The sequence below is a fragment of the Cervus elaphus genome, chromosome 22, assembly GCF_910594005.1.
Source record: "Cervus elaphus chromosome 22, mCerEla1.1, whole genome shotgun sequence".
Lineage (NCBI taxonomy): Eukaryota > Metazoa > Chordata > Mammalia > Artiodactyla > Cervidae > Cervus > Cervus elaphus.
In genome coordinates this window covers 13650303-13677645 of record NC_057836.1, presented here as the reverse complement: position 1 = coordinate 13677645, position 27343 = coordinate 13650303, and the positions used below count along the sequence as shown (strand labels likewise).

General features: G+C 51.4%; 1 protein-coding gene across 4 annotated transcripts in view; it reads left to right on the top strand.

The window, feature by feature from the left end:
* The window catches only part of CRACR2A (calcium release activated channel regulator 2A), a 153873-nt gene that overhangs the window by 114187 nt on the left and 12343 nt on the right, over positions 1-27343 (top strand). For all 4 annotated transcript variants that reach the window (XM_043880760.1, XM_043880761.1, XM_043880763.1 and 1 more), the window contains 5 exons: positions 728-834; positions 4463-4781; positions 11839-11971; positions 18009-18090; positions 18208-18322. In XM_043880760.1, the coding sequence (XP_043736695.1) occupies positions 728-834; positions 4463-4781; positions 11839-11971; positions 18009-18090; positions 18208-18322 (756 nt within the window). The remainder of the gene's footprint in view (positions 1-727; positions 835-4462; positions 4782-11838; positions 11972-18008; positions 18091-18207; positions 18323-27343) is intronic.

Sequence of the window (27343 nt, the reverse complement as noted above, 5' to 3'; positions counted from 1 at the left end):
ATAAAGGAAGCTGAGCACCAAAAAAACTGATGCTTTTGAACTGTAGTGTTGGGGAAGACTCTTGAGAGTCCCTTGGACTGCAAGGAGATCCAACTAGTCTATCCTAAAGGAAATTAGTCCTGAATATTCATTGGAAGGACTGATGCTTAAGCTGAAACTCCAATACTTTGGCCATCTGATGTGAAGAATTGACCCGTTGGAAAAGACCCTGATGCTGGGAAAGATTGAAGGCAGGAGGAGAAGGGGATGACAGGGGATGAGATGGTTGAATGGCATCACTGACTTGACAGACATGGGTTTGAGCACGTTCCGGTAGTTGGTGATGGACAGGGGAGCCTGGCGAGCTTCAGTGCATGAGGTTGCAAAGAGTCAGCAAAGAGGTTGCAAAGAGTCGTTGCTCAGCAACGACTGTGCAACTGAACTGAACTGAACTGATTTATCCTCTTGCAAATGATCACTACTCCTGTGAAGGGTAACTTCCTAGATCCCGGGGCTCTAAACTGGTTCCTTCGATTAGATTATTAGACAGGAGGTAAAGGAATTCTAACGAGAGATGATAGCAAAAGGAAAGTGGGTAAAGGTTAGCAAGGAGCCCAGGCCATCCCTTGCTTCCTTTAGAGTTTTATTTCAAGCCTGATCTATGAGGTGGGGAAATTGAGCCCTTATCTGCTCAAACACTGGGATGAATCAACAGGCGAGGATCTGAGGGCATTCTGTGTTTCTCCAGAAAGACAAGGCGGCCAGGGCAAACACAGCTGCTTCCAAGGCAAGCTGTAAGCAGCGATCTGGCTCTGTGATCGGCAAATACGTGGACAGCACAGGGATGCTCAGAAGGTAAGCCATCCCACTTTGCTTCCCTGCTATCTGTTCCTTGGCCTTGCAGGGTTGGGAGCAGGCTCTGAGCACATGCTGAGTGCAGTTGGCCCTGGCGGGAAGCCTGGGGTCAGCCACGTGCACGCCCGTTGAATCCTGAAGGACATGTGCCTTCTTGTTCTGATGTCAAGGTGCAGGGTGAGTCCCAGGACAGGTTGTTGGTCCTGGGCTGCCCCAGCCTGCAGTGTTCCTGCAGGGGGCGCTGAAGAGCAGCTGCAAATCAGCCCAGGGACAGAGAGGGTGGGAGGAAGAGGGGTCAGCAACGGGGAAGGCGGGAATGCCAGGCAGGGCTCTGCGGTCTGTCGGGCAGAAGGATGTTCCTGGTCTTCCAGGCACAGGACTGTGTGAGTCTGAAGGGTAATTATAGTGGAGTATGGAATCTCCATGGGCTTCCCTGATGTTTCAGATGGTAAAGAATCTGCCTGCAATGCAGAAGACCCGGGTTTGATCCCTGGGTCGGGAAAATCGCCTGGAGAGGTGAATCCCTACCCACTCCCATATTATTGCCTAGAGAATTCCATGGACAGAGGAGTCTGGCAGGCTATAGTTCACGAGGTCACAAAGAGTCAGATGCGACTGAGCAACTAACACTTCACTTACCTCATGGAATCTCCAATCATTAATTCCTTTGCAGATGAGCATGGGGTCTGAACTTCACAGACTCCTCTCAATAATTCAAAGTTAATTAACTCAGGGATAATGTGCTTGGTTGCTCCTGGGCAGCACTTGAGTCCCCAGAGGAGTGGCCCATTGCTCCTGGAGAGCGGCAAGCTAGACCCCTGCCCTCTCTTCTATGGATCATGTGCTCCGTGCCCACGATGGCCACAGAGAGGTAGAGACAGTCAGATCCCCAAGAGTAAAACCCAGGAGTGATTGTGTGAACTTGCTCATCTGGGAGAACCTGAGGACAGCAACCAGGAAATAAAAAGATATGCAAAGTGGAGGTGACCTGGGATGTCAATCCACTGATCTGTCAAAATCTTGAATTTGATCATCATCAATTCCTTTTCTAAACAGCTGAGCATGGGATGCAACATGGGAGCCAAAAAGATGCAACATGGGAGCCAAATTCCTGCAGTAATTGTTCTCTTGGTTCCTTGGAACTGAATATATGCTCTCAACAAGCACTGCCTGGTTGCCTACTGCGTACCAGTCATTCTTTGAATTCTAGGAAGCCTCCAAAGATCCAAAGATTGATTAGGCATGAGTCCTGCCCTTAATATCCATTATCGAGTACCTGCTGTGTGCGGGACACAGTGCTGTGTGCTGGGCTACAGGGATCAAGAAAATAGACCCCACCTCTGCTTTCAAGGAACCTACAGTTGAGAGGAGGAAACAGACTTTAATTGATGAATAATCAATATTGAGAACTCTGAATTCCTGTAGACTTTGGCAGAGGTGCCTGTTCTCTGCCACTCACACATTGTGTCTGGTGTCAGAACCAAAGAGGAACTTAGTCATGCTATGCTGATGGGACTCCAGAGTGTAACAGTGCTTGAAAATTGCCCAGGGAGAAGCTTTTGCCAAGAAACAATTTGTTTTAGGGTCATTTCATTTTAGGATCATTTCAGTGGCCATTTCTTTCCTGGGTGCAAGGACTTTAAAAAGCCATGCTCTGCCTGTGCGTACACAGTGTGTGTGTGAGAGAGAGTACGTGTGTGTGAGTGGGGTTGTGTGTGAGTGGGTGTGTGTATGAGTGTGTATGTTACTGGGTGTGAGTGGGTGAGTGTGTAAGTGGGTGAGTGTGTGTGACTGGGTGTGAGTGGGTGAGTGTGTAAGTGTGTGAGTGTGGGTGTGAGTGGGTGCGTGTGTGTGTGTGTGTGAGTGGGTGAGTGTGTGTGTGTGTGAGTGGGTGAGTGTGTGTGTGTCTGAGTGGGTGAGTGTGTGAGTGTGTGAGAGTGGGTGAGTGCGTGTGTGTGAGAGTATGTGTGTGTGAGTGGGTGTGTGTATGAGTGTGTGTGAGAGTGGGTGAGTGTGTGTGTGAGTGTGTGAGGGTGTGTGTGAGTGGGTGTGTGTATGAGTGTGTGTGAGAGTGGGTGAGTGTGTGTGTGAGTGTGTGAGGGTGTGTGTGAGTGGGTGAGTGTGTGAGTGGGTGTGAGTGTGTGTGTGAGTGTGTGTGTGAGTGTGAGTGGGTGTGAGTGGATGAGTGTGTGTGTGAGTGTGTGTGACTGGGTGAGTGCGTGTGTGTGCATGCATGTTGCTCACATGCTCACACATGTGCACATGTGTGTGCAGGCAGAGAGAAAGCAGATGGGAACACTAATTGTGTGCTGAAGTGGGTGAGCACTTAGTAGGCTCATGAGAATGTAAGAGAAATTTGTTGAAAAGGTGACAGTTTCTGTTAAAGACTGATTTTATCAGTAAATCTAAACATTCTTAAATTCCCACAAATCTTTTATTTTATATCAGGGGACGAAACTAAGTCAGCATTTTGTGAGTAAGTGCTGTATCCCCATTTCTCTTTCAGAATCGTCCATAACTTACGAACAGTAATACACTTTTTTTTTCTTTTTCTTTCTGCTGTCGGTCCTTAAGAACCAGAAATGCTAGAAACCGGGGAGCAAAGCGAAGGGGATTCTCCATTCGGCATATTCTGTGTCCTTCCGCCCTGTCGCCTCACTGCCGCTTCCTGCTCCATTTTCTCTTCTAATCCTCGTGTGTGTGTTTCGATTTTGGACTCAAGTCCCTTCCCATACAACCGCCCTCTGACTTGTTCGCAGTGGCGTGAGGGGGGAGAGCCCCGAGGGGCCTTTGCTCTCAAGCCTCGAGGACACAGCCCACGCACTGACCCACGTCCAGCGCCCGAGTCCTCCACCTCCTGCTTCTCCTGCTTCTGGCTGCTCGGACCGTCCGAGGCCGCTCACTTCTGACTCTCCGGAGAAAGGGAGAAGAAGCGGGTGGAGGGCCCTCCCTGGCTTCCTCGCCAGCCCCAAGCCGGTGGATGCCTGCTGTGCTGGGGCCCCCCTTCCCAGGGCAGCGACCCCCTCGCCTGCCTCCCTGAGGGCTGCTTCCCTAGCGGGTCTGGTTTGTGCCCCAGCTTATCAGGGAGGTGGGCAGGGCGGTCGGGCAGGGAAACCGTCCTGGAGGGTTGGCGTCTGACTTGGGGACATGCGGCTGAGAAGGGCTGGTGTCCGACCTGGGCGAAGGCCGCCCGCTGTTGACCCAGGAGCTTTCTTTGCACGGCTGTTACACTCCTGTCTTCACAGCTTTCCTTCTCCTTCAGGCACCTCCCACAGCCTGGACCAGTGTAGTATGTCAGGATGGCTGTAGACGCCTGAGTCAAGTGCTCCTTGAGAGCAAGGACTGTGTCATTAGCTTAAAACCTGGAGCCACCGTCACCTTCACCTCCATCCTCTTCTTTGCTTTTATCATCACCTTCACTTTCATCATCATCTTCACCTTCATTGTAAAGACATTCCGTGAAAGAGCTAAAGCATGCGGAGTCTGCTTTTCCCGTTCCTAGCTCCTCTCTGCCCCCAAAGTGTGTGCTTCCTCAACTGTCTGTCACGGAAGCCGTCGGGCAGCCCCCAGCCTCCGCTCAGATACATGTTACGATATTGTCCCCACTCTTTGTCCCCCCACCAAACAGCCAGTCCGAGGAGGAGGAGGATGTGTTTGGCATCCAGAGGCGGAGAAACTCCCTGGGCCTGAGTGGGTGCCCCATTACAGAAGAGGAGCCGGGGCCCGGAGGACCGCTCACCCGGCGGCTCCGCAGGATCATCTCCATTGAAGAGGACCCCCTGCCCCAGCTGCTGGGGGGCGGCTTTCAGCAGCCGCTGAGCAAATGCTCAGAAGAGGAGGAGGCCTCCAGCCAGGGGTTGGATGGACAAAGTGGACGTACCCGACCTCTGGGACTCATGCCCACGTCTCCCCGAGGGCAGCCTGTGGGAAAAGAAGCCCTGTCTGAGGTATGAGTGTTCCCACGCTGGCTTGTAGGTCACCCTGTGCCTTGTCCCTTGATCGTGAGCCCAGGGCAGCTCAGGGGTCAGACGCAGCAAGCCTGACCACACACTGAGTTTGTGTCCATTGGGTACCACCCTCCCCCTCCATCATGAGAGTCGTGACAAAGACTTGGGGGCCTGGGGATGCTCTCCTGACAACTTCTGTTGCTGGCCCCACTCCCTACCCTATGCACTCTTTTCTGATTCAGATTTAAAAGCCTTCATGGAGTAAGATGGACTCTCTGCTGGGCCTTGAACATCACATAGTATGTACTTTAAACATGGTCCCTCTTCTGGTACATTCTGCGACAGCTCCCTGCAGGCGCATCCCTGCTGGGGAGGTCTGTGCCCCACCCCTCTCCTCTTAGCTCCTAATCAGCTCACCTCCTGCTCCTCCCGCCAGTGTGACCCTCCACTACCCCCATCGCACTGCTGCCCCCTACCAGCTCTCCCTGCTGAGTTCTTGGGAGAAGGAGGCACACAGACCGTCCTCCTCTGGATCACTGATGAAACTCCTCACCCGGTTTGTGAGCCATGGGGTCAGCTCCTCAGCCCTGCGCCCACCACTGAACCCTCTAGAACAGCTCACGTGCCTCATGGCAGCCTTCAGAGCTGAGTGGTCCAGTGGTGCATTGGCCTGTGTGCCAGCCAGCCCTCTCCCGGCCCTGCACAGGGACTTCTTGGCCTTGGTTATCATTCTTGGGCCTGGATTAACACTCATGCCTACAAACCCCTGCTTGTAAAGGACCCTGGGCCATGGGACCCGGAAAGATTGGTGGGTGGAGCCCTCCCCCCGCCCCCGGCACGCCCTTCCCCCAAAGTGCACAGGCCACACTGGCTGGCAGTGGGCACAAATTGGGGCTTTAAATACCCCATGATGGTGGTGGAAGAAGTGTTATGAGGTCCGCGGGAGACAGGGTAAAGGAAGAGATGAAGCATCCTGTCTGCGGTGGCCTTTGATCCTCGCAATTGTCCAGTGAGGGGCGTCAGAGACCTGGTGCCCCCTTGGGAGTATGGGGAAGTAGAGCAGAGAGCGCGAGGCCGCACCCCCACCCCCTGCAGTGACGGCAGCCCAGCCCCTCCCCCGCCACCTGCCTTCCCCGCCACCACCCCCAGCCCGCGGGCTGCACACACGCGCTGCCCTTTAGCTGCGGCAGAAGCTGCTGCCAAGAGGAAATATATCCGCTGGAAGTCGCTCAGCAGCCTCAGCAGAGGGTCGCCTCCAAGGCCGCTGAGCCCTCGGTTGGAACCAGCTTTCTGGAAAGTAGTTTCAGAATAGGAATCAATATCTTTTAATGACCACCTCTGTAACCAGCATTTCTACCTCTAGCAACCATTCCTAAGGAAATAATTAAAGTCAGGCAGAAATTTCATTGAAGAATATAAGTGTATAAGAGCAAACAATGGGAAAAAAAAACACTAGGGACACAAATTAGACTATAGTCATTTAATAGAATGTTATAGTGCATTTGCCGTGATATTTAATGGTTTGCCTTGGAAACGAACAGAGATCATTCTGTTGTTTTTGAGATTGCATCCAAGTACTGCATTTCGGACTCTTTTGTTGACCATGAAGGCTACTCCATTTCTTCTAAGGGATTCCTGCCCACAGTAGTAGATATAATGGTCATCTGAGTTAAATTCACCCATTCCAGTCCATCTTAGTTGGCTGATTCCTAAAATGTCGACATTCACTCTTGCCATCTCCTGTTTGACCACTTCCAATTTGCCTTGATTCATTGACCTAACATTCCAGGTTCCTATGCAATATTGCTCTTTACAGCATCGGACCTTGCTTCTATCACCAGTCACATCCACAACTGGGTATTGTTTTTGCTTTGGCTCCATCCCTTCATTCTTTCTGGAGTTATTGCTCCACTGATCTCCAGTAGCATATCGGGCACCTACCTACCTGAGGAGCTCCTCTTTCAGTATCCTATCATTTTGCCTTTTCATACTGTTGTTCATGGGGTTCTCAAGGCAAAAATACTGAAGTGGTTTGCCATTGCCTTCTCCAGTGGACCACATTCTGTCAGACCTGTCCACCATGACCTGTCCGTCTTGGGTGGCCCCACGTGGCATGGCTTAGTTTCATTGAGTTAGACAAGGCTGTGGTCCTGTGATCAGATTGGCTAGTTTTCTGTGATTGTGGTTTCCATCTGTCTGCCCTCTGATGCCCTCTCGCAACACCTACCGTCTTACTTGGGTTTCTCTTACCTTGGATGTGGGGTGTCTCTTCACGGCTGCTTCAGCAAAGTGCAGCCGCTGCTCCTTACCTTGGACGAGGGATGTCTCCTCACAGCCACCCCTCCTGACCTTGGACGTAGGGTCGCTCCTCTCGGCCGTTCCTGCACCGTCGCAGCCTGGAACTCTCAGTCACCGCCCCTGACCTTGGGCGAGGGGTAGCTCCCCTCGGCCATGCTTCTGCGTGGTGGCTGAGACCCAAAAAAGATGTCCTTTTCATTATAGGGAACTGGAATGCAAAAGTAGGAAGTCAAGAAACACCTGAAGTAACAGGCAAATTTGACCTTGGAATATGGAATGAAGCAGGGCAAAGGCTAATAATAGCATTTTGCCAAGAGAATGCACTGGTCATAGCAAACACCCTCTTCCAACAACACAAGAGAAGACTCTACACATGGACATCACCAGATGGTCAACACCGAAATCAGATTGATTATATTCTTTGCAGCAAAAGATGGAGAAGCTCTATATAGTCAGCAAAAACAAGACCAGGATCTGACTGTGGCTCAGATCATGACCTCCTTATTGCAAAATTCAGACTTAAATTGAAGAAAGTAGGGAAAACCACTAGACCATTCAGGTATGACCTAAATCAAATCCCTTATGATTATACAGTGAAAGTGAGAAATAGATTTAAGGGACTAGATCTGATAGACAGAGTGCCTGATGAACTATGGATGGAGGTTCATGGCATTGTACAGGAGACAGGAAGCAAGACCATCCCCATGGAAAAGAAATGCAAAAAAGCAAAATGGCTGTCTGAGGAGGCCTTACAAATAGCTGTGAAAAGAAGAGAAGTGAAAAGCAAAGAGAAAAGGAAAGATATTCCCATTTGAATGCAGAGTTCCAAAGAATAGCAAGGAGAGATAAGAAAGCCTTCCTCAGTGATCAAGGCAAAGAAATAGAGGAAAACAACAGAATGGGAAAGACTAGAGATCTCTTCAAGAAAATTAGAGATACCAAGGGAACATTTCATGTAAAGATGGGCTCGATAAAGGACAGAAATGCTATGGACCTAACAGAAGCAGAAGATACTAAGAAGAGGTGGCAAGAATACACAGAAGAACTGTACAAAAAAGATCTTCACGACCCAGGTAATCACAATGGTGTGATCATTCATCTAGAGCCAGACATCCTGGAATGTGAAGTCAAGTGAGCCTTAGAAAGCATCACTACGAACAAAGCTAGTGAAGGTGATGGAATTCCAGTTGAACTCTTTCAAATCCTAAAAGATGATGCTGTGAAAGTGCTGCACTCAATATGCCAGCAAATTTGGAAAACTCAGCAGTGGCCGCAGGACTGGAAAAGGTCAGTTTTCATTCCAATCCCTAAGAAAGGCAATCCCGAAGAATTCTCAAACTACCGCACAATTGCACTCATCTCACACGCTAGGAACCATGAACTTCCAGATGTTCAAGCTGGATTTAGAAAAGGCAGAGGAACCAGAGATCACATTGCCAACATCCACTGGCTCATTGAAAAAGCAAGACAGTTCCAGAATAACATCTATTTCTGCTTTATTGACTATGCCAAAGCCTTTGACTGTGTGGATCACAATAAACTGTGGAAAATTCTGAAAGAGATGGGAATACCAGGCCACGTGACCTGCCTCTTGAGAAACCTATATGCAGGTCAGGAAGAAAGAGTTAGAACTGGACATGAAACAACAGACTGGTTCCAAATAGGAAAAGGAGTACCTCAAGGCTGTATATTGTTACCTTGCTTATTTAACTTATATGCAGAGAACATCATGAGAAACACTGGGCTGGAAGAAGCACAAGCTGGAATCAAGATTGCTGGGAGAAATATCAATAACCTCAAATATGCAGATGACACCACCCTTATGGCAGAAAGTGAAGAGGAACTAAAAAGCCTCTTGATGAAAGTGAAAGAGGAGAGTGAAAAAGTTGGCTTAAAGCTCAACATTCAGAAAACTAAGATCATGGCATCTGGTCTCATCACTTCATGGGAAATAGATGGGGAAACAGTGTCAGACTTTATTTTTGGGGGCTCCAAAATCACTGCAGATGATGATTGAAGCCATGAAATTAAAAGACACTTACTCCTTGGAAGGAAAGTTATGACCAACCTAGATAACATATTAAAAAGCAGAGACATTACTTTGCCAACAAAGGTCCATCTAGTCAAGGACACAGTGTTGGTGGTATCCTGTCTGCAAAATAAGTGCTCTGCTAGGGTGGGGCGGGGCTGGGGAGAGTGCAGAGCAAGGTCAGCCCCCACCTCTGTGGCCTGGGCCATCTCCTTCCAGCCTGGGTTCCATGTTCCTCATCGTCCTGGGCCTGGGCCACACCTATGGCTGCACTGAGCTTTAGTCTCAAACAAATTACACATGGAGACACCAGGCTGGCAGAGAGTGGTGCTTGTGTAGGAATAAAGAACATGGGGCCGGGATAGTGTTTCTGAGCATGGGTTTCTTTTCTCTTTTTTAAAAGATGAGTTTAAATTCCTATAATTGACCTTGAATTTCCTGCTAAGTATGGCATGGAATTGATTTCTCCCCAAAAGGCTGTAAATGGCTTTTCTCTGAAACTGCTAATACTGGCTGCAGCTCCATTACAGTATTTGTCCATGAGAGGAGCTAATTCCCCCAGATCCACTTCTAAATGGACTCTAAAGAGCCTGCTCACTCGGCCAGCAGTGCCGGGCAGGGCTTAAGAGCAGGATTTGAATGATTGTGTGGCTCTCTGGACTTCATGACCCTTGGGGGAAAGGACCCACAATGGTCCTCGCCCGGCTTCCCATGCCATCCCCCATGTCCTGGAGCAAGTCCATTTCCTACTGGCTGGAGCATCCCAGAGTAACGTGCTGGCCAGCCCCAGGTCCCTCCCCTTACTGGGCAGAGAAGGGAAAGCATGACCATGTTCTGGAAAGTTCTCCCCATAGCCTGGCATTTCAGGATTTGCCACACTACTGACAGAGATTGTCTTGCCACAATTGGAAAAAAAACAATAAGGCCATAAATTCAGTTCAGTTCAGTTGGTTCAGTCACTCAGTCGTGTCCAACTCTTCGACCCCATGGACTGCAGCACGACAGGCCTCCCTGTCCATCACCAGCTCCTGGAGTTTATTCAAACTCATGTCCATTGAGTCGGTGATGCCATCCAACCATCTCATCCTCTGTTGTCCCTTTCTCCTCCTGCCTTCAATCTTTCCCAGCATCAGGGTCTTTTCAAATGAGTCCTTCCAAAGAACACCCAGGACTGATCTCTTTAGGATAGACTGGTTGGATCTCCTTGAAGTCCAAGGGACTCTCAAGAGTCTTCTCCAACACCACAGTTCAAAAGCATCAATTCTTCAGTGCTCAGCTTTCTTTATAGTCCAACTCTCACATCCATACATGACTACTGGAAAAACCATAGCTTAGACTAGACGGACCTTTGTTGGCCATAAATTAAACTATATTAACAGAATGTTATAGCACTGTTAAAAATCACACTTTCAGGACTTCCCTGGTGGCTCAGTGAGGAAGGAAACACAGGTTTGATCCCTGGTCCAGAGAGATTCCAAATGCTGTGGGACAACTAAGCCCATGGGCCATAACTACCAAGCCTGTGCTCGAGAGCCCGGGAACTGCAACTGCTGAAGCCATGTGCTGCCATCACCAAAGCTGTGCGCCCTGGAGCCCGTGATCTGCATCAAGAGAAGCCACTGCAGTGAGAAGCCCATGCAACACAAGTACAGAGCAACCCCCGCTTGCCACAACTAGAGAAAAGCCCTCACAGCAATGAAGACCCAGCTCAGCCAAAAATTAATTAATTTTAAATAATTTTTAAAAATCACACTTTCAAAAAACGTTGGTGATTCAGAGCACTATTCATAATTTAATAATATATTAAAAATAGAAAATTACATATAAATTTAAATTTATGTGTAATTAAGTAAATTACATATAATATCTCAAATCGCTCTCAAAAATCACCTATTGCCTCATCTATATAGAAAAAACCCTGAAACAAATGCATCAAAATAGAAACAGTGGCCATTTCAGGGTGGTGGGATAAATGATGAATAATTATTTTCCTCTCTACTAAGTTTTCTAATTTTTAAAATTAGTATTTATCACTTTTAATTTTTAAAGCTTTTTTTTTTTTAATGAGTGTGGGTTTCTTTTTTCTTCTTTTATTTCAAGGGCAGACAGGGCCCCTAGATGAAGTTGATGAGATGGGATGGCAGGGCAGCGTGCAAGAAGGCAGGCTCATCCTCCATCCAGTCTAAGCTTCCAGTGATGGGGCTGAAATAAGAGGCCCGACCCCAGCCTGGGATGATTCAGCCCCCAGGATATAGATAAGCCTTCTTTTTCTAGCTCTCCATCTCCCTGCCGACACCCCACCTTGTCCTTCCTAATCACTCCGCACAGAAAACCTCCACCTCCTCCTTAAAGCCCAGGCCAAAGCACCCTGCACCCCGAGACCCTTGACCCCCTGACCGTGCTCCCTGGACACTTGGAACGTCATGCTGTGACTCTGTACACACGGCCTCCTTCCCTCCGCCACAAACCCAGCCCAGCACAGGGTCTGTGGCCCAGCACACGGGCATCAGTGGTGCTGGAATGCATGTCTCTCTTCCCACATCTGACGTTGGAAGGAGCCCCGGTGCCCTGAACCCGAAGCTTCTTGCATCCGAGGCCGGAGCTGGAGCAGCCTCCCTCGCTGGTTGCTGGTCTCTCCCTGGACGCCATAAGGACAGTGAGGGGTGGGGGTGGCAGGTGCGGGGACTGGTGACTGTCCCAGTGGTTGACCCAACTGTCTGCCTTCCGCAGAAGGAAGGCTCCCTGTCCACCCCAGACCGGCTCTTCAAGATCGTGTTCGTGGGCAACTCCTCCGTGGGGAAGACGTCTTTCTTGGGCCGGTTCTGCGATGGCAGGTTCTCCCCAGGCTCGGCAGCCACTGTGGGTGAGTTTTCTGCCCGAGGCTGGACCCTAGCCCACCTCTGGGAATGGGTGGCTGTGAGAAGGGGGCCCAAGTAGGGACTTGGAGCCCTGTGGGAAGGGCTATGGGCTAGGCTGGTAGGTGAGGACCATGTCTGCCCAGTGCTCCATGAGGATGCAACCACAAATGCTTCCTACGTCTGGCCTGAAGGGGACCTGAAGTTAGCACAGATGGACTGCTGGCCCTTTGTCCCCTTTCTGAGCCCGACTCTCTTGAATCATGCCTTCCCCACTTTCTCTGTGTGTGTGTGTGTGTGTGTGCATGCACTTGTGTAGATAGGCAGGGCACAGGACAGTGTTCTGGTGGCTTCTTTTACCTGTCAGCTGTCCCCATCCTGCATCCCAGGCCTGCTGGTAATAGCTGGAGTCCATTGTGGATGCTTTTTAAGCTCAGCTACTAGCTGATCAGGTCTTTGTCTGCTCCCGTCGCTATCTGGGTAATTCTGTGTTTAGGTGGGCTTCCCGCGTGGCTCCATGGTAGAGAATCCACTTGCCAATGCAGGAGATGCATGGGTTCCATCTCTGGGTCAGGAAGACCCTTTGGAATCAGAAATGGCAACCTACTCCAGTATTCTTGCCTGGGAATTCCCATGGACAGAGGAGCCTGTCAGGCTACAGTCAGTCCATGGGGTTGCAATGAGTCAGACACGACTGAGTGACTGAGCACAAATCTATTTAGGTAGAGGCCTTGGCCCCTTCTCCCAGAGTTGCTCCTTGCCTTGCGATATGTAGTAGAACCCAAGGGCATTATCGACCTTTTAGCTTCTCCCAAATACGGTCACTCAAGCCAAAAAAATAAATGAATCCATGGAGTGTCTTCTATATGCCACTTAACCTTGCTGATAAGAAAGTGAAGTGAAAAGTGTTAGTTGATCAGTGGTGTGTGACTCTGTGACCCCATGGACTGTAGCCCAACAGGCTTCTTGGTCCATGGAATTTTCCATGCAAGAACAATGTTGTATTAGTTTCTGCTGGATGACAAAGTGAATCAGCTGTATGTACACACACAGCCCTTCCTCTTGAGCCTCCCTCCCACCCCCACCATCCCACCGCTAGGTCATCACGGGGCACCAGGCTGAGCTCGCTGTGTTATAGAGCAGCTTCCCTCTAGCTGTCTGTTTTACCCATGGTCGTGTCTATACGTCAAGGCTGCTCTCCCAATTCGTCCCACCCTCCCCTTCCCTTTCTGTGCCCACGCGTCTGTTCTCTATTTCTGCCTCTCTATTCCTGCCCCCAAAGTAGGTTCATCAGTACCTGTTTTCTAGATTCCATATATATGTATTAATATGTGATATTTGTTTTTCTCTTTCTGACTTACTTCACTCTGTGTGACCGACTCCAGATCCATCCACATCTCTACAAATGACCCAATTTCATTCCTTTTTATGGTGGGGAATATTCTTTATCCATTCATCTGTTGGTGGACATCTAGGTTGCTTCCATGTCCTGGCTATTGTAGAGAGTGCTGTGATGAACACTGGGATACATGTGCCTTTTTGCATTATGGTTTTCTGAGGGTTTATGCCCAGGAGTGGGATTGCCAGATCATATGATAGTTCTATTTTAGCTTTTTGAGGCCCTTCCATACTGTTCTCCACAGTGGCTGCATCAATTTGCATCCCTACCTAATAGTTATCGTTTCCATCTGTCTTCCCAAGAACCCTGAAAGGCAAGCACTGCTTTCAGCCCAATACATGGACCAGGACTCTGAGGCAGGCCCAGAGAAGTCCAGAGGCTGGTCCTCATTCTCATCAGCTGGTTGGTGCTCACATTGGCCCCCCCATGCACCCTTGCTGTTCCAGCCCACTGTCTCCCTAGCAACACGGAGTTGTGTTGGCATAGGCAGGGCAGTCTGCTGAGGTCCAGGGGGACATCAAAAATCCTAGACCTTTACCCCAGCTCTGCCACTGGCCATGTGACTCCAGAGGTATTTCTTCTTTGTGCTGCAGTTTTCCTCACCTGAAAAAAATGAAAGATTTGAACGAAGCCACCCAAGATTTCTTCCAAGCCCAGTACTCTGTCCAGACCACCCTTGACCCCTGTATAAGATCCCTTGGCCTTACAAGCTGGCCCTCGGAGATAAACTTTCCTGCCCCAGAAAACTGCTTTGGGAGACTCCGAGATCTCTTCTAGGATAACCTAAATGGGCCCTTCTTTCCAATTTTCCTCCTATGGATGGTTCTTTCCTGTAGGCTGCAGGCACCCCGTTCTTATGGCTGAGCCTTTTCAGATTCCAAATCTGGGGGCCCCTCTTACCCCACTTCTGCCCCGTTCCACATGGAGACTCAGAGCCTCCAAAGGGGAAGAATCGGGACTCTGACAAGAAGACACCCAGAAGACCCTGCTGCATGTGACTGGAGAGTCATGGCTCAGAGTGACCCAGTGTGCCAAGTGTGCTGACCCTGGAAGCGACCTCTCTGGAGCTGGACTGGCCCTCCCTGGAGCGTTCTGTGGGGTGACCACAGAACTACCCCCGAGGTCATACCTCGGGCATCAGCCTGTGGGAGCAGAGGGGAGATGCTTCACCCCCCAGGGCAGCCCCTACGCCATGCACATGTTGCCTCTCCTGTTGGAAAAATCAGAGAATCGGGGTCTGCTCACACCTCCAACCAGTGTCTCTGAGATGGAGAACTCTGGAAAAGAGATTATCAGGCTAATTTGCACTTCCCAGGAGGCCAATTACGGAAACACCGACAATTTACGATGGGGAAAAATATCATCATTTCTAAATCTAGAATACCCTTCCTCTCACTGCGCAAGGGGAGCCCAGAGCATCAGCTGGAATCAGCGTCTCTGGCACATGCGTCAGGGAGCCAATGTCACGCCAGCTGCCTGGAAGATGCTCCCTTTAAAGATACAGGCAAGGCACTGAGTCCTGGGCTCCGGGGGCTCCAGGAGCCTGAGTCCCATAGGCACAGCAGCCCTGGACCCTCAGCACAGACCTACAGGGACATGGCAGTGCTTGCAAGCCCTCCTCCTTCTCCGAAGAGACTTCCTGATCGCCCAGCCCCTCGTGAGCACATGACTTGTCCTTGCCCGTTGGCTTGTGCAGAATCTGGGTTCCACAATGCAGCAGTGTGTCTTGGGGTGCCCTGCCTCCCAGACCATATGTCCCTTCAAAAGCAGGTGCGTGGGTCCTTTGAGTGGCCTGGAAATGTCAAATGATGCTTCCTGTAGAATTCTGGAGCTCGTGTTGTCGAGGAGAAGAGAGGCTGTTGGAGGCAAAGGCTCTGAACCCAGGACTGTGAGTCCAGGGCTCTCCCTGAGGCCCCACCTTGGTTCACAGGCTCCTGCTTTAAACCACGGGCCATGCCCCAAGGTGTTCCTTCTGAAAGCTTTCCTGGCAGGATGCCCTCTGACCTCTCCTGGGCACCAGTCAGGTTCCATCCATCTCCTCGTCTGCACAGAGAAATTCTGGGAGCTTGCGTCCATGACATCACTGGCTCTCCCCACTCCCAAGCCCGTGTGCTTGGACTGACTGCTTGGGAAGGTGAAGGCTGCCCTTCCTGGGGCCCATCACCCAGCTCTGACCCGCACATCCCACCACACACACAATCCACCGAGATGGCCTTGGGGTCCAGTCCTCATTCAGGAACCACTTAAGTTGCAATCTAGGGGTCACCTGCGAGTGTTCACTGAAGCAGCAGGATGTAAAGGTCATGGACGCCCAACTTTCCCCACACCCCCATCACACCTCAGTTTATAGATGGGGAAAGCAAAGTCCCCCAAATAGGGTGAAGTCAAGTCCTCAAGGTCACATGGCTGCTTGGAGGCAGGAACACGGGGTCTGGGCTCCTGGAGCGTTGGAACCGGTGCAGGGGTCTCAGAAATCCCTCTAGTCCCATGTCCCTCTGTGAGGCCCTTTCTCCTGGACTGACACACCGTGTCCTCCCAGCCTCACGCTCCTGTCCAGCTTGTTCATCTCTTTCCCAGCCTGTGGGTCTGAGGCTGCAGGGAGGGGTGCCCTGGGGGCCAGCAGGGACTCACCAAGCTCCTGGTCCACTGTGCTCCCTGCAAGACAAGCTCCCCGCCTCCAGCAGAGCAGTCATCAGTAAGGTCAAGGGACCCAGCCAGCCCTCCGTCACCTGCCTTTCCACCAAACACAGGGCTCATCCTTGGGTCTTCAGGGGCTTCAGACCAGGCCCCAGAGGTATCAGCTGCGGTTGGTTTTCTCCTGAGCTGTTATCAGATGGCAGGCAGCTACTCTGTCTCCCAGAGCACCCATGGGGGAAGCCCATGCGCTTGAGCCAAGGAGATACCCTTGGGTCTGGTTCCCACCTGTTCTGATGGGAGTGCTGAGCCCTGGACTCTCTGGGTGAAATGAAGCTGCTGGGTGCCCCATGCCCAGGGTGCTGCTGTGAAGAGAGGAACGAGCCTCAGAACTGGGTTTGCAACTCGGTGAGGCTGCTGACCAGCTCGGGCAAAGAGGGTCTCCTGCTTCTTCAGCCTTCCATGGTGGGGAGGGGGTGGAGATGTGTGCACTTGCATGTATGGGGGTGTGTGTGTGCAGATAGCAACCCTCATGTGGATGTCACAGGGGAGCTCCGTGAGGAGGGAGGGATGTCACGTGGGAACTGGGAATGCCAAGCCTTCTACCTTTGAGACCCATTGCTCTGTTCCTCACCCAGGTGTGGGCACCCTCTCTCTGACCTTCTTCTGGGAACCCAGGGTGTCTGCGGTCCTGCTGACATTCTAGGAGCTGACGACCCTCCCATCTCTCCTGCCCTGCCAGCCCCTCACGCCCCTTTGCCTGGACACTGTGGCGGGAATGCCTTTTTCTGTCGACTGCCTCTTATCTGCCTGTCCACCTGTCTGTCTCTCTGGCCAGCGGCTGCTACTGTTCCTCCCTGGCCCCTCCAGAGTAAGGACCCCAGAAGCTGGGCCTTTTTGAAGGTGGAGGAGGTTTCTCACTGGTTTCAAGATCTGATGACTTAAGAGGGAAAAGTGTTTTAAACCTGGTTGAACATCTGTGAACATCCTTACAGGATGTGGGATGGAGGAATGTTTGTTATCAAAGAACCACATTTAGGTCCTCAGTCTGAGGTCTGCTCTGGGGCACATGGTATGTCTCCCTGCCCTGTGGCCTCTCTCTGGGGTCCATGACTCCAGGGGTGGGGGGTGGTCACAGCCTCAGAGGGATAATTGCAAGGGGCTTGAAGGCTGGGATTGGAACTTTGCTGGTGGCTTAAATGGTTAAGAATTTGAAGATTCTTAGTGCAGAGGAGCTGGGTTTGATTCTTGGATCAGGAAGATCCCCTGGAGAAGGGAATGGCAATCCACTCCAGTATTTTTGCCTGGAGAATCCCACAGACAGAGGAGCCTGGCGGGCTGTAGTCCATGGGGTCGCAAAGAGTTGGACACAACTGAATGACTAACACTTTCACTGGTGGCTGGGATTAGGAACTCTGGACCCAACTCTAGGGGGAAATGTTGCCTCTGATTCCCTCCCCAGCCCCTCTAATTCTCTCTGCCCCACCCACTGCCAAGCCCTCCCCTCTTCCTACTTCCCCCCCTTCACCTATCTTTGCATCACCTATGGGAGTCTGAACATGTGATCCATTCCCCCCAAGGATATCTGAATTTTATTATAGACATTTTGAAAAGGATTGCAGGGGGAAAGAAGGAAAGGAGGAAGGGAGGGGGGAGGGAGGAATCTGAGGACAGTCTTTCTGTCTCCTCATCTTGACCATGAGGGAATGAATTCATGAAGGACAATTTTTCACCTTAGTAGAATGCTTTTCCATATGTGAACTCTCTGATCCCTAAAGAGGGACACTGCAGCGAGGGGCCTGCAGTTCAGAGGGGTTCAGTGGTTGGATCGAGGTCCCACAGCTGGTCAGTGGCTGAGACAGGACCAGAGCCCAGGTCCCCGGGCTCGGCGTCCAGGGCTCTGTCCACGCCCACATCACCGGTCAGGAGCTGCAGAGGGGAGGGCCGTCCCTGGGGCTGCCGGGTGGGGGCGTGGCTTCTGGATTGGGCGTGATGCTCGGCTCCACCCACAGGCATCGATTACCGCGTGAAGACGGTGTGTGTGGACGGCTCGCGGGTGGCCGTGCAGCTGTGGGACACGGCGGGGCAGGAGAGGTGAGGAGCAACCCCCCCCCCTCCCCGCCCCCAGGGGTAACCCCGCCTGCCCTCTCCCGGCGGGGGCGGGGTCTGGCGGCCGAGAAGGCCGCACACCTGACCCGGAGCTTCGCGCAGGTATCGCTGCATCACCCAGCAGTTCTTCCGAAAGGCTGACGGCGTCGTGGTCATGTACGACCTCACGGCCAGACAGTCCTTCCTGGACGTGCGGCAGTGGCTGAGCAGCGTGGAGGTGAGCTGCTGGCCTCCCAGGAGGGCCCTCCTCCTGGATCCTCTCCAGACACTTGACTCAGACCCCACCTTCTCCCGGAACATACCGGTTCAGGCGTCCATGCGTCTGTCCATCCAAGTGCCCAGCACCAGGCTGGTTACTGGGGACCCATAGGTGAACCGGAGAGGTGTGATCAGACTCTGCCCTCCTGGGGAGGGGATGTGTGGGAGAGGAACCCAGGAAAAATATAGATGAAGCCAATAATGGTGTCCCTGAGACTGTGAAAAGTGGGATTAGGAGTTGGGGAGGGAGTGCCAAGTGTCGAGGGTGCACGGTTTTCCAGAATGTTTATTAGAGTCACCAGGGCCTCTTCCCACTGCCTGCGTTTTCCCAGCTCCAGCAGGGGTCGGGTCTGCTCAGTGTTTGGGGGTCTCATCACAGCCCTTCACACAAAGGGAGGCTGATCTGCAATGTGAGGGTCCTAGGCTGTCCCCAAAGACACCCCGGGGCCGGGCCCTCGAGGGATGGGACTCCTCTTTGAATTCTGGATTCTCTCTAAGACTCTGCTTTCCCGCGTTGTCCTTGCAATAGGCTGCTCTGTGGGCCCTCTGTACTCCCGACCACCTCGAGCTCTCCTCCACCACCCGAATGAGACGTCCCAAGGCCAAGGGCCTGTGCCGAGCCACTTATTCTCTTCTACAGCCCTGCCTGCCCCAGTCCTTTCACATACAGACAAATAGGCCCCAGTCCTCTCACCAGCAGGACCCATGCTTTGTTTATTTGCTCCGAACTCTAACAGGCACTATTCTGGGGCCTGGGGACTCCAGGAGCGGATAAAAGGGCCAGTTTGCCTCTCTTCGCGGAGCTCTTGCTCAACCCTCTCTTCAAGCCCACAGGCCTTGCTCAGCTCCTAACCTGCTCATCAGGCTGTCCGCTGCAGTCCAGGAAGGAGCTGCCAGCCCCCAGCCCCTGCCATCCTCCACGCATCTTTACCTTTGTGACCAGGGCTTGTCGGAGGCTCCTCTGTGCTCAACAGATGTTGGACACAAGTGTGGAGGCCGCGTCTCCATGCAGGCAGGATACTGGGGTTGTTCATTTTGTTACGTCTCAGCCCTGAGACCCATACTGCCTGGAACCCAAAATCTGTTCCTCTTGGAGTTTGGACTTGGATGGGCCACTGCTTTCTCTCCTGTTCCTCCGCAGCCTTGGCGTCACCAAGGAAAATGAGGAACGGGGATGGAACCGAGATTCCAGGGTTTCTCAGGAGTTTGCCTGATACAAATTATTTTTCAAAATGATTGCATCTAAAACACGATAGAGAAAATGTATGTTTTGAAATGTAGCGAGTGGCCCTACATGAGCTGATGGAAGAGGCAGATGGTGGGGTGATACAGAAGTGCATCCTTTTTAAACTTTGTGACTTACGACCTGATTTTTGATGGCACCAGCCGATTTTATCTTCCTCACAGAGGTAAAACACCAGGAGAGACTTTAGGGCTTACCTAACCTGGTGGTTTTCAAACTTTCCTCCTTGGAGCCCCAGAAGCAGGCTGACCTTTCCCATGGCCAGAGATGGTCAGCGAAGGGTGGTGGTCATACGTCTGGACCCCCTACCCCCACCTCAGAGCCCTTCTATATTGTTAAAATTTTTTCTTTTGATTGCTTTATTTATTTTTATTTTAGTTTTTGGCCATGCCATACAGCATGAAGGATCTTAGTTCCCCAGACAGGGGTTGAACCTGTGTCTCCTGCATTCCAAATTCAGTCTGAACCACTGGACTGCCAGGGAATTCCCTGTCTTTCAGTTTTGTGCATTGGAGTCTTGACTATGATTTTATTAGGCAAGAGGGTTTCCCTTTGAAAACCACAGATGTAATGCAGCCATCTGGTTCTCAAATGAAGCAATTGAGGTCAGGACCTCTTCAAGGTCACCTGTTCTTTCCCCAGCCACAGATGTTTAATTGCACCCCATATCAAAATTTTGATAAACACACAGTGGGGTTTCGGCACACACCAAACTGGAACTTTCAGATTCCCAGCAGGGGGCTGACTGTACTATGCCTTTGTGAGTAAGGGACTTGGGCATCCGTGGGTTTTGGTACCCTCAGAGGTGCTGGCACCTTGTAGATACAGAGCGATGACTGTAGACTAGTTCTGGGAAGAGGCAAAGCACATAGTCTGGGATTAGCAAGGATGGATGGAGACAAATTTACAGAATTGTGCTCTCTGCATTAGTAGGACCTGGGATTTCTAAGGCCCCTGTTTTGCAGAGAGCCTGGGGTCTGGCCAGGAAGTGGCAGATCAGATTGAATTTGAAGGTAAAGAAATGCCAGAGGGTCTGATGCTGGGAAAGATTGACGACAAAAGAGAAGGAGGCAACAGAGGATGAGACAGTTAGATAGCATCACCAACTCAATGGACATGAATCTGAGCGAACTCCAGGAGCGTGAAGGAGTGAAGGACAGAGGAGCCTGGCGTGCTGCAGTCCATGGGGCTGCAGAGAGTCAGATACGATTTAGCGACTGAACGACAACATCGTCGCAGCTTGAAGGCTGAGTTCGGTCATTCCACACAAAGCTGGGTGGAGCACTGTGTGATTAGTCTGTTCCTGCCCGGGGTAGGGCTGGATAGCATCACCTGCATGCACCCCAACAGAGCCCCCCATGGAAGCAAAGCTGAGATGGCAGATCCATCTGTGGCTAACTCAGAATTACCCATGTGTGGACGGGGCTTCTCTGTGTAATTTGTGGTTTGCATTCTCCTGCTTTAAGCTTTGAGCAGAAGGTACAGGTAAACTTGAAAAGATGATTCCAAACCTGAGTGAATGTGAAGATTACTTATGGAGCTTTCAACCAAAACAGACACCAGAGCCTTCTCTCCCAAAGAGAATAATCCAGAACCTGGAAATCTGAACAACAACAAAAGCAAAGGTTCCCCAGGTGGTTTTGATCCTCAGCCACCATGGTTTCCAGCCTAAACCAGTGGATTCTCAAACTCTAATATGCATAAGTAGTCTCCTGGAGACAGGGTTAAAATACAGATCCTGGGTCAGCAGGTGTGGGCTGGGGCCCCAGATTCTGCATTTCTAGCAGCTTCTAACGAGCCAATGCTGCTGGGCCAGGGACCCCACTTTGAGAAGCAAGATTGTAAATCCTTCTCAAAGACGTTTGTGCTCCTTCAGCAAGAGTTTGAGGGGCGTGACCCATGTGCTTAGCATGTCCCGGGCACACTGGAGGACCCAGTTTGGTGGCCCTGGATTCCGTGGGCAGGTGGCAGAGACTGTGGCAGGTGGCAGGGGTGTGTTGAGGACGTGGAACGGTGGCATCGTAAATGCAATTGATCTCAAGGTTCTTGAAAAGCTAAGTTGTTCTGCCTTGGCAACCAGCCACCGGAGACGTCAGGTGATGGATGAAAACTTGACACCTACTCGGATCGGAGAGGGACTGAACAGAAGCGGCACTTGGCGCTGGTGGCATGCCTCCAATTTCCATGGCGCTCCGCCAGCCAGCACCCCCGCCCGGAGGAGGCAGGGCGTGGCGGGAGCTTTAATAACAGCCTTTGGGTTCGGAAGCCTTGTTATTAAGTGAATGGTGGCCAGCTGTTCCCAGTGCCCCTTCCCCCCTCAACCTGAAAGCTGTACCAGAGGCAAGGGCTGAGATTGTACACGGCAAAGCCTGGCTCCTGGACGAGGTCTTCTGGGGCGGGAACAGCTGCTGGGGAGGTGTGGAGTTCCCTGAAAAGGACCTGATCACCATCTCAGCTCAGCCACCGCCTGGATCTACAACGTGAGCCAGTCACTCAGTGAAGGAGTGGATGGGATGCTCTGGCCGTCACTTTCTACTGGGGCTGGCCCTTGACTCTGGGGCGGGGGGATAGGATGGATCATATAGACGACTCCGGTGATCCTTCCAGCCCAGACAGAACTAAATGCCTTGGGTGAAGAGGAAGGACCTCTGCCCTGCTTTATGAGGTGTCCTGCCCACCCCCCAGGTCCCTTCCATCTTTACCTGGCCTGCAGGCCTCCTGCAAAAGAGGCCAAAGCTGGACCCAGACACACTCTGTGAGGATCCTTCCACTGTCTTACCTTTCTTGTGCACCTGTGGGAAATCGCAGCCGTTAGACCTTCCTGCCACCTCAGCGTCCCCGACCCATCTGACCCTCATCTCCGCTGCGTGGGACTCCTTTAACCAGTCCAGTCTAGAGGAGAAACTGGACGGGATCTAAGGGCCCTGTTTTTTAGACTGTGAAGCACCCTGGACATCTGAAAACCTTGGGCCTGAATCAGGTCAAGAAAATAGGATTTGGTTCAGGCTTGATGAAAACTCTTGAGTAAGGAGATCACACCAGTCAAACCTAATCAACCCTGAACATTGACTGGAAGGACTGATGCTGAAGCTGAAGCTCCAATACTTTGGCCACCTGATGCGAAGAACCGACTCATTTGTAGAGACCTCAATGCTGGGAAAGACTGAGGGCAGAAGGAAAACGGGGTGACAGAGGATAAGATGGTTGGATGGCATCACCAGCTCAATGGATATGAGTTTGAGCAAGCTCTGGGAGATCATGAAGAACAGGGAAACTTGGTGTGCTGCCGTTCACAGGGTCACAAAGAGTTGGACACAACTTAGTGACCAAACAACAAGCCCAATGGGGCTTCCCTGGTGGCTCAGTGGTAAAGAACCCACCTGCCAGTGCAGATGTGGGTTCAATTCCTGGGTGGAGAAAACCCCCTAGAGGAGGGCATAGCAACTCACTCCAGTATTCTTGCCTAGAGAATCCCATGGACAGAGGAGCCTGGCAGGCTACAGTCCCTGGCGCTGCAAAGAGTCAGACATGACTGAGCGACTGAAAACAACAATACAAGCTGGATAGGCTGGTATTGCTCCTGAATCCAGATTGCTGGTCCCCAGTGCCTGCAGTCCTGGCATACCAACTTCTTGTTTGGATCTTTCTGTTAACCCCAGAGCTCTGTCTTGTGAAGCCTGTGCGTCAAGAAAGTAGCATCTGAACCAAGTCATGAGCCAGCAAGACCAGTGAATCTGAGCTGGAATAAAACCATGGAGATTAATGTCACATAGGTTCTTTGCCTTATAGCTGAGAAATCCTGAGATGCAGAGAGAAGTGACTTGTCAGAGGATCTGCCGCTGGTCAGGCGGCACAGCCAGGGCTGGAATCTCAGGTCTGCTCCCGCACTCTGCTCCTCCCTCATCACACGGCCCTGGTTACACCTGCTTCTGAGAAATAGACGTTCATCTCTTTCCGGCCCTTCCGGCTTCCATCTCAAAGCAGAGCAGCTCTGCAGGTCTCCGCTGCCTTCCTGGATGACTGGCTGGCTCTCACTCTGTGATCTTTGTCACCGGTGACAATGTATAGCACTTGGCAAAAAATAGCAGCTTGATTCCGCGCCCCCCCCCCCCCCCGCCATGTTCCAAGTTGAGCTCAAAGTGCTGGCAGTTTAGAACAAACTACACAAATAAATCTTGTTTTGACTCATCATCTGGGGGGTGGGGTGGATAAATATGGAAACCCCCAAGATATAATTTTGCAGTCATTTTTTTTTTCTTAGCATAACTGCGTGCTTTAATGTGTTAAGATTTTTTTTTCCTGCCTCTGGAGAAATACAGCACTCGCCTGGCTAAGTGCTTTTGCTTGCCTCCCGGCAAATAGATATTAACACACATACACACACACACTCTCTCTGTCTCTCTCTCTCTCTCTCTCACACACACACACACACACACACACACACACACACACACAGAGAGCTTCCAACCAAATGCAACAGCTGCATGTCCTAAGCTTGCTCCGAGTTGACAGTTCCTGTAAATTAAAGTCAGAGATGGAGAATATTTGAATTTCAACAAGTCTGTTTTCCAAGAAGTTCAAGTTTAGAGAAAAGTAACTGAATGGCGGAAGGTGGAGGAGGCTTCTGAGGCCAGTGGGAGGATCGACTCGACGCCAGCACTGAAGCCCACCTCCCAGCTCAGGGAGCAGAGAGGGTAGCGAGGAGGGAGCTGGACAGGTCCCATGAGGGCCACAGCAGAGCTGGACAGGGCCTGGAGGGTCTGCCCAGAGACTGCGCCTGGCCGGCCACTCCTTCCCTCCAGCCTGGGCTGCCCTCGTGACTGTTTGAAAGTGAAAGTTCAGTTGTGCTCAGTTGCGTCCAACTCTTTGCCACCCTGTGGACCCACCAGGCTCCTCTGTCCACGGAATTCACCAGGCAACAATACCGGAGTGGGTTGCCATGCCCTCCTGCAGGGGATCTTCCCAACTCAGGGATCGAACCTGGGTCTCCTGCGTTGCAGGCAGATTCTTTATCTTCTGAGCTGCTAAGGAAGCCGCATGTGGCCTTACCAACATCTATAGAAACGTCCACAGACATTGAGTGGCTGCAGACTTAGGCACCAAAGGAGGTGCTCCTCGGACTTTCAAAAGGAAGTGTCACTTCATCTGGTGGGTCATTAAGAGCATCTTTGTTCAAGCAGTGGACAGACAGGCCGACAGCTAGTTAGGTAGGTGAATGACATGAAGTGTAGGCAGAGGGCTCAAGTGTTGAGGTTCAAGTCAGAGAGGACCTGAGACCCCAGCCCAGCCCCGGCCCCTCCCATGTTGGAGATGGATCTAGGGCGGGGTGAGGATACCTGGCTGCCCATGATGGGTAGCATGTGCCGCGGCCTTACGTATGTTCTGACCTTTTTTTTTTTTTTTTTTTGCTGCATCTTTGGAGATGGGCCTAGTTCTCCTACATCGCAGGGCCCACGGAGGAGACGTGAGGGGCCAGAGAGTTTGTATAGGAGGAGGACACTGCAAAGAGCAGAAACCACTGCTCCAGCTGGGGCCTGGGCTTTTTTTTTTTCCCCTGGTCTTTCTAAACTCTTTCATCTTTATTTTTATTTTTTAGCCAGGGATTGTTTTTGGAAAGAAGGCCGCCTCTCCTGTTTTCAGGGGCAGCTCTGCTGCTCATGGTGCAGGTGATAGGCTGCCTGTTCCCACCTCATCCCATTTGGTCATTCAGGACCCAGGGAGAAAAACCAGCCACTTCCCGTAACAATATCAGACTCCAGGCTAGAATCCCACCCTGAGATTTCAAGTCTGATGCTCTTATTTTCAGAGAGTTTCCACATCAAGAAATCCCACCAGCCTTAAGTCATTCCTCATACATCCATCTACAAATATGTCTCACATGTGCTCCAAACAGCAAGTCTTTCGGCTCATTTTCCTACTTCTTCCTCTTTTGTTCCTTTTCTGTGAAAAACTGTTTGCACGAGTTTCTGTGGCACAAAACAGGTGAGCCTGTGGGGGCATCCCTGGTCCCCGAAGTCTGGTTAAGAGGGAGTCTCGTGGACCATGCATGCAGCCATGAGGATTTCTTACTCGCAGATAACTGGAATATGGCGGAGTCCACCCAGCACATCCACCACCATGTGCATAAGTCAATCTACTTCTGATGTCTCAGAAGACACTGTAAGATCTAGGAGTGCCGTCTCACCATGGATATGCAGAAATACTGCCTTTAGAAAGTTCTGGTTAATGAGACAGTAGATAGCAGAGGGGCTTCTCAGGTGGCTCAGTGGTAAAGAACCCGCCTGCCAATGCAGGAGACCCGGGTTTGGTCCCTGGGTTGGGAATCTCCCCTGGAGAAAGAAATGGCAGGCCATTCCAGTATTCTTGCTTGGAGAACCCCATGGACAGAACCCCGTGGACAGAGGACCCTGGAGGGCTACAGTCCATGGGGTCACAAAGAGTGGGATACAACTTTGCTCTTGAATAGCAACAAAGTAGCAGAGGTAGTTGGAGATAAGAACTTAGAGCCAAGGATTTGAGAAAGGTGATCCATATACTAAAGGATGGGTCTTCATAACACTGACTTTACTGGATATTATTTTAGATTCTCTGAGCTCTAACGTTCTCATTTAATCAATGAGAATTTTTTCACTACTGAACTGCAATGAAAAAGAATGTGTAGACGGAGGAACCAGGAAGACTTCATTTCAAATGTGATGACGTTTAAACTCAAACGGATGTCCTGTTGGAGGGATCGTGGACATTTGCTTGACAGGGTCTAGGGTAAGACAGCTGAACTGTTGGTGACCCTGTAACTGCTGGCTGACTTCCGGAATCCCACGGCCCTCTCTGCTTAGTGAAACACAGAGCTGCAGTGAATAACTAGTTGTTACCAAATTATGATTAAAAGCTCTAATTAAATATCTCACAAAACAAAAATAACAACCTGAGTGAATGTGAACCTTACCACATTGACTCAATCTCTGCGTGTCTTGGGTCCTTGGGGTGCAGGAACTCTCGGGTGCAGGAACCTGGGGCGTAAGAACCCTGGGGAGCAAGGACCCTGGAGTGCAGGGGTCGCAGGGTGCAGGGACCTGGGGTGCAAAGAGCTTGGGAGTGTGGGGAGCCGGGGATGCAGGGACCCTGGAGTGCAGGGATCCTGGGGTGCAAGTCCCCAGCTGATACATCACAGCAGCTGGAGGAGTAAGTAGGGTTGAGCCCTCAAATTAACCTGTTCTTCTGGCCCATGATCTGTGGGTGCTTCAGGCCCCATTCTTCCTGATTGGGACTTCTTCAGAGCCAGGGCATCCAGGACAGGGATCCCTGTGGGGTGACCTCCAGGGAAGCACACGACAACCGTGTATCGGGCACTGTGGGCCCAGGACCATGAATCGGACCCGGACCCATCCTTTGAGGAGCGATGTGCCAAGTTCAAGGTTCCCAGAGGTGCCACTGCTGGTGGCAATAGCCCCTGGACCACCTCCTAAGCCCATCACAGTAACTCCTTTTCATTCGGTCATGTCAACCAAATCTGGTCACCTGGGAATACCCGTGGGGGCTGTATACAGACCCTTATTTTATCAGCATCAACTGTGCCCTCGTTCTGCTCCATCTAGGACCCGACGAGCAGGCCGGAGGGGGGCTTCCCTGCACAGAGGACTGGGAGGCACCAGAGGCAGCCTCAGGCACTCACAGAAGCCCAGCAAACTGAGGCTCTGAGAGACTGAGGTCCCCTCTCCACTTTGGGGTGACTGTCTT